The 10,874-nt window shown below is 36.4% G+C and overlaps 1 protein-coding gene across 1 annotated transcript; it reads right to left on the bottom strand.

Moving 5' to 3' along the window:
- Positions 1 to 5,256: 5,256 nt before the first annotated feature.
- Positions 5,257 to 9,697, bottom strand: LOC149196455 (putative kinase-like protein TMKL1). Its single transcript, XM_089405566.1, has 2 exons — positions 7,554 to 9,697; positions 5,257 to 6,224 (listed from the first exon to the last, which is right to left on the bottom strand). Exons 1-2 carry the CDS (start codon positions 9,022 to 9,024, stop codon positions 5,560 to 5,562), a joined length of 2,136 nt encoding a protein of 711 aa, XP_089261692.1. The 5' UTR covers positions 9,025 to 9,697; the 3' UTR covers positions 5,257 to 5,559.
- Between the last annotated feature and the right edge of the window lie 1,177 nt (positions 9,698 to 10,874).

Genomic DNA, 10,874 nt, shown 5'->3' with positions numbered 1-10,874 from the left:
TCTTGGATCCACTAAACTTCCCACAAATACCCAAAAAAACCTGCTCTGATACTGATAAGATCTGTAAACTACCATGATATTCCACTATACCGTTTGTCACAATAGATGTATTAAAGTAGAAACCAAAATCTATACTATAAAAGGTTAATTCCTTTAGATCCCATATCCTTTATCATTGATTTTGTTATTTATACATGGACAAAATGTGGAAAATAAAATACAATAAAATACAAATACACACCAATCACAATGAACACCAAGATATGCTCTAAGAAACTCTTTCGAGAGAAAACCTATTTAATAGGTGAGGTTGTTCTGCTTTCTTTTGTTTGGAATGGAATTGATGCAAGTACAAAGGAGAAGGCTCTCTCTATGGAGTTTCTTGAGACTTGTGGCTCGTGGGCTACTCTAGAACACAAATCCCCTCTGTTACGATCTTTCATTTTCACTCCCAAGTTGTTATGCTCTATTGTGAAACAAGATACAATAAAAAATGAATGACACCTCTTTTACTCCTAGTGGCTCGATTATAACACAACTCCATAGTCAAATAGGGGTTAAGTTTGTCTCCAACTTTGAACTAAAGTTAGAAATTTGATCCTTCAAGGGTCTTCTTCATAGTCTTCACATGTCTAGTCCCTTTTCCATGGATAATAGGTGTTGATGTGGCATCCTTTCAAATTATGGTGGTCAAACAAGATAGATCAATTTTCGAGAGGCATAACTTTTGCATTCAAACTTTGATTGACATTTGTCTTGGACCATTTGAAAGGTCCCTGAGTGTACAATAGTGTCACAAGGGCCCACACTCAAGTGAGAAATTTTTACCCCCCAAAAAACATCATTTGAGGCCTCAAACTGGCCCTAGAAGGTCTCAAATCCCAATTCTCCAAACTAGGCCCCATCAATAAAACTACTCCCATAAGTTGATTACTTTATTTTTTTCATTCTAAAAGCATTGATATGAATGATAAATTATATACTAATCTAATCTAGATCAATATCTTAATTTTCTCTTATTCTTTAATTTTTTATTGCACCCTAATTTTTTTTATAATATTAATTTAAATGTAATAATGTTATCAATATTTTGTAGTGTTTTTTCTTTTTCAATTCCCCGATGATTTAGCCAAGACTTGTCATCTTTATGTCAACATTGATTGAACCATTGGTGGTTTTCATTGGAGCTTAAAGCAACTTTAGAAAACCTTTAGTTTTCCATGTCTATATTGGTACTTATAGCCATGTTGTGGGTTCAAATTTCACAACCATATAAGATGACAACAATGATTGAGTCTCAAAGAGGAATTTCTTTTTATTGCATGGCCAAAGGTCCATTGACCAATTGCTTTTAGAGCCAAAATAAGCTTTCCACTCTCCATTTATCCTTTTGTCAATGTCATAGCTCTAGCTAAGCTTGTGATGTAAATTGATTTTGATATACATGTATGAAGTAACTTTCTTCAAACTGCTTTTTTCCTACACTAAATGATCTTTTTGGATTTGATTATTAGAACTTGTTCTGTTAGTGCTAATAGTCATACTCCTACTAGAGTAGAAATCCTTGAGAATTCTTAGTTGTTTGTTGAGATCATAAAGACACTTTGCCATAAGAACAATATCATCCACATAAAGAAAAATGATGACTATTCCAATGAAGTTGTGTGGATACACTTCTTTTTTTCCAAACAACCCTCTAACTTCATTTATATGCCAAAAAAGGGTAGAAGACGAGGTGAACCCATGCTTTATTCCCACATTATAGTGAATATCTTTTGATCAATCCTCAATATTTCTAAACTTGGCGAATACTATTTTTGTAGAGTTTTTTAGCTCCTTTAGTGTATTCTAAAGGTTAGTTCTAGGAATTGTGCGAAATGTTTTTTTAAGTAAACAAAGTAATATAAAAGATTTATTTTATTATAAAAACCTTCCTTTGCAATGATCCTCAGCATAACAAGGTGTTCTTTTATTAAATGAGGCTTCTTAAATCTAGCTTGGCTTATCTTCTTTTCCTTAGTTTTTTAGCCATATAATTTTTTCTTTAGAGAAATCCATATAGTTAACTTAATATAGAGTTAATCATAATGACATTCTAATTAATTGATACAGTTAATTTAAAAGAAAGTTAATCATAATTATCTAAATGGGTTGTTGTTTCTATTTACAAGTTCAAAAAAAAAATGATGCCTTGAGATCATGATTTATACAAATGTTGTTTGCTTACAAGATTGAAGAGAACTTGAAAATGAAAGGAAGAAGATCCACATAAAAGTAGAAACATTTAAGCATACAATCACAGTGATGTCAACACAACCATTATCACAGTGATGTCAACACAACCATATCCTCTGAAATGGCAAACCAAACCATCTGTATATTTGTGGATGATCCTTGGTTGAAACCATATGTGGTGTGCTTGATGATGATGCAAAGATCTACGCAATTTAGTTATGTTGTTGGTAGCGGATCTAAATCCATTGAGATGTACTTGCAGCGCTCCACTGTAGATGGCACTGTAGATGCCGCACTATGGCAGAGAGTGGAAGAAATGATCTCCGAATCTACAAGGGTTCTTCTCGTTGATATTTAAAGAGCACCTGGGCACGAAATTCATAGGAGTGTTGCTTGCAATGGTGAAAATGACAGTATTTGATGAGCTGTGAGGGTGAGGTGGTATTGGTAGGGGAGCGTGCCTGGTTGAAAGGGTTGGGATTCTATGGAGGGTGGTCAAAAGAGGAAGAGTTAAGGTGAAGTTTCTGTGCAACAATCAACGGTTGGTGGAATGCTTGATCTATGGTGCCGGTTTCAGACAGAGCTACTTCAACTTTAAGAGGAGGTAATAAACCAAACATAAATTTAACATAAGTACCTATTCTGCATCTGGGATTTGAAGCTGAAGCCACAACTTGGTCAAGCATCAATATATTGCTGAACTGTCTGCCCACAAAATTACCTGAGATGTAACCAGTGTGTCAATAATTGTTGGTGATAACCGGGAGGGCAGAAATGTATTTGGAGTGCTTGGTCGAAACTGTCCCACTATGAGATAGGTCCGGAGGTGTTGATAGCTTGGTCATTGAGTCCCTGGTCTGTCACCAAGCGAGCGCTGCATTTGACAGGTGCAGTGCTGCTATTTCTAGTTTGCCTTATTCTGCCATGACTTGCTGAGACCAGAAAAAAACCTACATATTCCAGATCCAAGAGTCCAAAGAGTCTCCATCCATGGTGCCATTATATTTTGGTAAAATGCTTCCAGTTGGAAAGGCCATTACAAACTTTCTGTCATAAACTCGATGGAAGTTGCAATACTTCATCAGTATACAGGCCTTAATGCCAAAGGTTGGTGCAAATAATATTGGAGAACCCAAAGCCATTCTTGTGGTGGAGAGCTCATATTACAGTGGTTACCCTTGTGATTTGTAAAGAATATCAGACATGAACACTATTTAGTTTTGTTCTATAGAAAAGGCAACGTTGCCTGCCCTTTCATGGGGAGACTATCTGTTTCATTTGGTTGAATTGACAGATTGTACATTAGCGCTGGCAGTTAAGATTACAGCTAGGCTTGGCATTTTTGGGAAAGATGTAGAATTTTTCAAAATTGTAGCCAAAGTGGTTAAGCTGGCTATTTTTGCCTACACAAGGTGGGACAACTTGTATATTTCTTGATATATATTTGTTCAGTAGTGAAATCCAAGATACATCATCTAAAAAACAGAAAACGTTTATATTGATGGTCAGAAAATTGTTATCCCAAAAGTTTTGATTGCATGGCTGAAACTCACTTTACTTCTGTATATATGATCAATGGAAGAAAGACAACTTGCATCATGAATAATATTGACAGGGGACAATTTCTTCACTCTGAATAGACCAAGGTCACCTTTCTTCTTTGAAAGATGTGGCTTTGGGCTGAGCAGAGGTGGTATAACCTGGGACTAAACAATAGGTGGAACTAGAAACTAATCCACGTTTTAATCTTCTGTCTATGCAAAGAAGGCATATATCTGAGCATCAGGACAATGGGAGCGGAGACCTTCTCAATGAAAAGAGTATTTTGTCTATCACTAACCCAGGACATTAATCTCTAACTCTTCTTCCACTAGAATGGGGTGAGGCTTTCCATCCAGCTCTTACACAAGTAGTCTCTTCTGATTAAACTCCAAAGAATAATGGTGTAAACCAATTCAGCTGAACAAGAGTCTTGATTTCTGATGAATCTACCACAATGACGATCCATTACAAATAATAGAGTTCCTTGCACGAAAATAAAACTTCCATCATATGAATCTCTGTTTGCTGCTATGTGGTCCTTTAAGGTTTCATATTCAAATTCATACTAGTAATTTACAAATGTTCAGAACAGCGTAAATAGTAGAACAAATGAGATGCATTATAGAACAAACTTTAACTCGAATGTGTTTAATTTTATATATGGATGGAGAAATCCTATGGGGCAGGAACTTGTCACTTTGTATGCACAGAAGATGTTGGGATGAATGCATGTTAAATGTAGAAATGCCAGTATTCTTCACAAAATGTAAAAGCAAGGAAGGTTTCTTAATGACCAAAGCCTGCATATATGAAAATATTTAACATTCAAAAGATGCAGTTTGCAAACTCTAAATGATGTAAACTTTCAACAGCCAACCAGCCAGATGCATGACATGAACACAATAATCATGAAGTTACATTTTAGCACTGAGCTTCACCAGCTGAAAATAAAAGTCAAAATCAACTAATTAAACTAAAGTGACAGATCACAGTTCCTGGAAATGGCATATAGAAACAGGTTTCCATAGAACAAGGATCCGACTTGACTATTAATCTCTTTCTACTGGTGAAACCTTATTGTATTTAAAAGTAGCTGGAATATTAAATTCAAACATTTTCATCTGGTTCATAATCACCAAGAAATTTATGAAATGCTATCAGAAAAGCTTCGAGTTTGGAACACTTTTTCCATCGCACATCTCAAACAAATGTTTAAATTGCATTATAGACTGACATAAACGTATCACCATGATCTGTGCTCATTTGTCAGCATTAGTTCTAGACAAAATTGATACAACGAATGCAAAATAGTTTCTGCCTCTTAAAAACATTTTTGCAAGTGCTTCTAAACGCAAGTGCATATCCTTCATATACATATAAGCATATCTTTACCACTAAGTTTACACGTCTACATGTCAATTTTTGTCATGATTTTTACTATGTCATGACTTTGACAACAAAAGGAAATCTACTCTGGTATGAAAAACACAAACAGAAACTGAGAGTCCTCACAACTATCAGTATGATTTACAAATAGGAAATCGTACAGAAGCAGGGGACTAAATTGATGTTTCTCTTACAGCCTCTCAGAACACCAAATGATCTGACAAAAGAAAGCCCCTCCCCATGGGCATAAATTATAATCTGAGACATATCTTGCAAGAAAAGAAAAATAGATCCCTTAATATGTTCCCGTATCGGTAACTATGGTAATAGTTTATAGCATATGTAGAACCTAAATAAGTGTCGGAACTAGGGAGGAAAGACGAGTAAATTCCATCTTTAATTTTGTCCGCCATCCAACAAAAACTCCCTACTACTCTTGTCATCTGAATTGTATTGTGGGGAAAGGGCAAGATGCGGAGATTGAGGTTTTGGCCTAATCTCCTCAAGTTGACGGACTACCTCTTTTATATGTGGCCTGACTGATGGAGAAGGAGCACAACAACCCATTGCAAGCTGCAGAACTTGCAGGAGACCTTCATCTGCTGGACTTCTCATTGCACGCAAAAGCTCAAGGTCAAAGAGTTCTGAAATCCTCTCTTCAAGCACTGCATTCTTCACGACTGTTGGCAAATCAACAATATGGTTGGATGAGCTTGTTCTACCAGGTCTTCTGCCTGTGAGAATTTCAAGTAAAACAATACCAAAGCTGTATATATCAGTCTTTGCATTGGCCCTTTTCATCTTGATAAGTTCAGGTGCTTTGTATCCCTGGGAAGCAGCAGCTTCTAACATCTCAATATTTGCTGTTGAGTTCATTAGCTTGTTAAGACCATAGTCAGAAAGATGAGCAACATAATTGTCATCCACAAGTATGTTTTTTGACTTGATATTGCCGTGTATGATGGATTTGTGGAATCCAGTGTGAAGGTAGGCAAGACCTCTAGCAGCTCCCAGAGCAATTTTGTGTCTCCTAGCCCATCCAGGAGCAGGCCTGTTTGTACCTGCAATATGAACATAATATATGAATGGACTGAATTCAAATGTCATGGAATGAGAATGAATGCATTTCAATTGAACCAAGTGGAATTTGAATCTGTGGAATGCATACATGCCACTTCGATTTTTAGAAGGCTACAAAACGAGAGGCACATGTAAGTGACGGTAGTACTAAATGAGGGAGGAAGCTATCACATAAACCTAGGGTTCTTGCAGCCAAAAGCCAGCCTCTGGATTGGCAGAGCTTTTGGTGCGCGTAGTCCTTTATAAACCACCCGTCTCCCATTAGTTGCCAATGTGAGATTACATACTCAAACTTGTACTCCTCTTTTTTCTTTTTCTTTTTTTTTTTTTTAACATAAGCAGACAATTATATGAACATGAAATGGAATCCTTAACAAGGAATATGTCACTTTGATTTTTAGAAATCTTGAAATTAAGAATACATCACAAATACAACAATAATAAGGGACCCCACAAAGCACAAAGTTCCTTCAAAATGATTTTAATACCAAAATGAAGAGGATGCTATCACATCAACCTAAGGACTCACATGCCAAAGCTGGCCTGGATTGGCAAATTTTGGTGTAGTACTTTTTAAACTACCTGTGCCTTACGATTGATTCCCATATATGTTCTCACACTCTGGCACAATTTTGTCTTTTTCCTTATTTTTTTTAATCAAGAAAATACTAATGTTATGCTGGAATGAAGTCGACAACAAAGGATATGCTAATTTGATTTTTACCAACAAATTACCAAGCTTGCAATTAAGAAGGTTTAGCAAAGACAAAATCACAAAAAGGGGACCCGCAAAGCACACATGCACCTCTAAGTGATGTAGTACTGGAGTGGGTGAAGATGCTATTACATCCCCCTTGTTTAGGTTTCTGTTTTATGGGGCTGAGAAGACAAGAAACTGTGCATCATCACCCTGGTTTAGGTTTCTGTTTTATGTGGCTGAGAAGACAAGAAACTGTGCATCATCACCCTGGTTTAGGTTTCTGTTTTATGTGGCTGAGAAGACAAGAAACTGTGCATCATCACCCTGGTTTAGGTTTCCGTTTAAGTTTCTGAGAAGACAATCTTTAGGTTTCAGTTTATGTGGCTGAGAAGACAAGAAACTGTACATCATCACCCTGGTTTAGGTTTCTGTTTAAGTGGTTGAGAAGACAAGAAACTGTGCATTGTGCAACTCTGGTTAAAACGCAACTCAGAAAGAAGTTGTGGACTGAAGTAATTTGCCTAGCCTGAAAAATACAGAAAAAAACATAGTTTCTTACATTAAAATTTATGATCACAACCAAAGCAAGGAAGACGATAATGAAACTCACTGTGTAGCAATTCTGCCAGGCTTCCTCTGGGAAGGTAATCATAGGCAAGCAGTTTCTCGCCTCTTGTCCCTGAATAAAATGCTCTCAGAGAAACAAGATGCTTATGCCTGATGGTACCCAACTCCTGAATGGCAGGCATGAATTCGTCTGTGCTTCTGAGACACCCATCTCGGAGAAGCCGGAGTGCGATCATACAACCACTACTTAACCTGGCCTTGTAGACAGTTCCATAACTGGATTTGCCCAAGACTTCTCCCGTTGCATTCAGAACATCATCCACGGTCAAATGCTCACCTCCTTGGAAGTTTATTAATTTCCCACTCACGTTGTCCATGTCTTCTTCCTTATCTTTCTTCGAAGGGGCAGACGAAGACGAAGACTTGTCAGTGGCATCTGTGCTGAACCTATGGTAGCATCCAATTAACAAAGAACCGGCAATGACTACAACAGCAATTGATCCAATGATGATTCCAGCAATACCTCCAGTGCTCATAGATTTGAAATGGGCTTTGGTCACATTGAACTGGGCTGCAGTCACATTTGCAGAAGCAGCACTAGCAGCATTTGGAGCTACGGCGCATGGGTTTAACAGAGGCTGCCCACATAGGGATCCACTATTTTCTACAAAGGAATTCTTATCAAATTTCTGCCGAAAACTTGGTATACGACCACTTAGATTGTTGTGGGCAAGGTTGAGAGTTGTCAGGTTTGGCAGATTTGCAAGCTCATTGGGTATTTCGCCGGTGAAAGAATTCCCACTCAAATCAAGCTCTTGAAGAGAAATACAATTAGCAAGGAAGCTAGGGATTGTACCTGTTAGACTGTTGTTATTCACCTCAAATCTCCGGAGTTGAGGGCAACCTATATTAGACCCATTTCCGGGTTCAGGAATGCTCCCTGATAGCTCATTGAATCCCAATTCCAGCTCAACTATGTTATCGCACAGATTCCAAATAGCAGTAGGAATGCCTCCATTCAGCCCATTGTTCTTGAGTTGCAGACTGCTCAAATTAGGCACATTTCCCAACTCTGGAGGCATCCCTCCTGTAAGACTATTGTTATTCAGATTCAGCTGCTGCAGATATATAAAAGAGCCCAACTCCTTTGGGACTGTACCCTTCAACCCTGTTGCTTCCAAATCAATCCCCAGCACTGAGACCTTGCGACTGTAAGCCAAAGCCACACTGTGCCTAAATTTGGGAACAGAACAGTTGACAGTTATACCATTGTACATCCACATAACTCCTTTCCATCCACACAGAGGGCGAGAGGCACTCCACGAGGCCAGTACAACGTTAACCCCTGTTCCAGACAACGTTGGTTTCAGTGTGAGAAGAGTAGAAACTTCAGGATTTAGGATCAGCCCATCAATGCAATGAAGCATGAGCAAAACACCTAACAGTCTGAGATGCATCAGAGAGGAAGATGGGTTCTGTGGGCTCACAGATCTCACAGCTTTCCGACAACCCATGTTTCTCTCTTTGCCAAATAGCAATATGGAAGCCAAATGCTTACAGGGTCTTCCAACAACCCATTAGATGTCTAATGGAGTTTGATATCAGATGATAATTTTTTCAAACCTGTCTGGGTTATACTGTATATGCCTACATGGGCTTCATGGCTAATCATTTTCCCAACCATGGCAGAAAAAGCAAAGGACAGCCACAGTTATTCTCCTGCCACTATGCACCCCTTTAGTCAATCTGTACCAAAACATAGACTAGACCTCTTTTCCTGCATGATCTGATGGATTTAGGCTTGTATCCATCAATAACTAAGAAGGCCACATATGAACTTTTTCTCAGACTGCTATTATGCCTGTACCCAATACCTCCACCATCATGAGCATCACCACACTTTCATCATTGAATATGTTGTATCATCATTATTATTATTAGCAGCACTATCGTTGCATGAATGTGAATTCCTAAAATCATTCCCACAACAGATCCCACCAGTACCAACCAAATTAAACACAGCAGTCACATTAAACATTAAACACAGCATGTGCTTCCTGTCACTTGCAGAGGCAGCATGAAACACAATGAATAGAAGTAGAATATACCATTCTACTGCAGGAGGCATACAAGATAAGCAGAGGTAGAGGAGGTGAATCTGTTTATGTTGATTAAAGAAAACGGTTGGGCTGTTCACAGTGAAACAAATTAGTGATTGTAATTATACATGTCTGTAAGGAATTTGTCAATGCATTATAGGCTGTGAAGAAATGACTGTGAATGTTATACCTGTCAAAAAGAAATGTTAAATAATTGTAAGTGGAACAATGATGAAAGTATTTCAAATTTTAATATAATTTAATTGTTAATTATTATGAGTGGTGACCAAGCGTTGAAATTTGATGATTGGTTGTAAAAATGAGTTTAACGCAATTTAATGTAGTTAATATTATTTAAATAAATTCCATGCTAACAGAGTTTTAAATTTTTCCACTCCATAGTAAACATTGATGGAATAGATCATCAAGTCAATATAGTCACTATCAGATATAAGATCTATAAACGAAAGTGGACCAGGGTCTTAAAGAGTAAAAGTAAATAAAAATATATATTTAATTATGAATCAGTGCATTTTGTAACATTAATTAAGTTATTATATTTTTTTATTTTTTATTTATTTATTATTATTTGGTAAATATGTTGACTTATTTTTGTTTTATTATTATATTTTTAAAATGATTATAAGTTATTTTTAATTCATTGATGTTAAATTATATATATATATATATATTTTTTTGTTAATTGGGGTGGTTTCATATTTAAGTGATAGTTAATGTGTAAGTTATCATTATAATTACTAAGTACGTCATGTCTATTTCTAAAATAGATACAAATTAATTGAGAGTTTATGTCTATTTCTAAAATAGATACAAATTAATTGAGAGTTTGAACAAAATCTTCATAATATTTTATATAAACATTTTTACGTGCTTTACCAAATTAACTCCTTATATAAACATTGTTCCATGCTTTGCCAAATTAACTACTCAGACATTTATATATATTATTTGAATTAATTTAAATATTTCTTAATAAAAATTAGAGAGAGAGAAAAGAATGTATAATAAGGGTGGATAAGTACTATCTCATGTTAATATTGGTTATGTTTGAAATTCTTTACATAGTGAAGTTTCATAACTAACTTTCTTTTCTCCTCTTTTCTTCTTCTTCTTTTTTTTTTTCTCTGATAAGAAAAAGCCAACAATTTGTATTATAAAAATATGGGAGTATACTTCAGTTTTTCTCAAACATATATCTTATATAAAAGCTATGCTAAAACAACTAACAAAATAACCTAATTTCC

This window comes from Pinus tabuliformis, chromosome 2_2 (assembly GCF_031772625.1).
Source record: "Pinus tabuliformis cultivar Carrire ecotype Pingquan chromosome 2_2, CPIR1, whole genome shotgun sequence".
Lineage (NCBI taxonomy): Eukaryota > Viridiplantae > Streptophyta > Pinopsida > Pinales > Pinaceae > Pinus > Pinus tabuliformis.
This window is presented reverse-complemented; position numbering and strand designations above follow the sequence as displayed.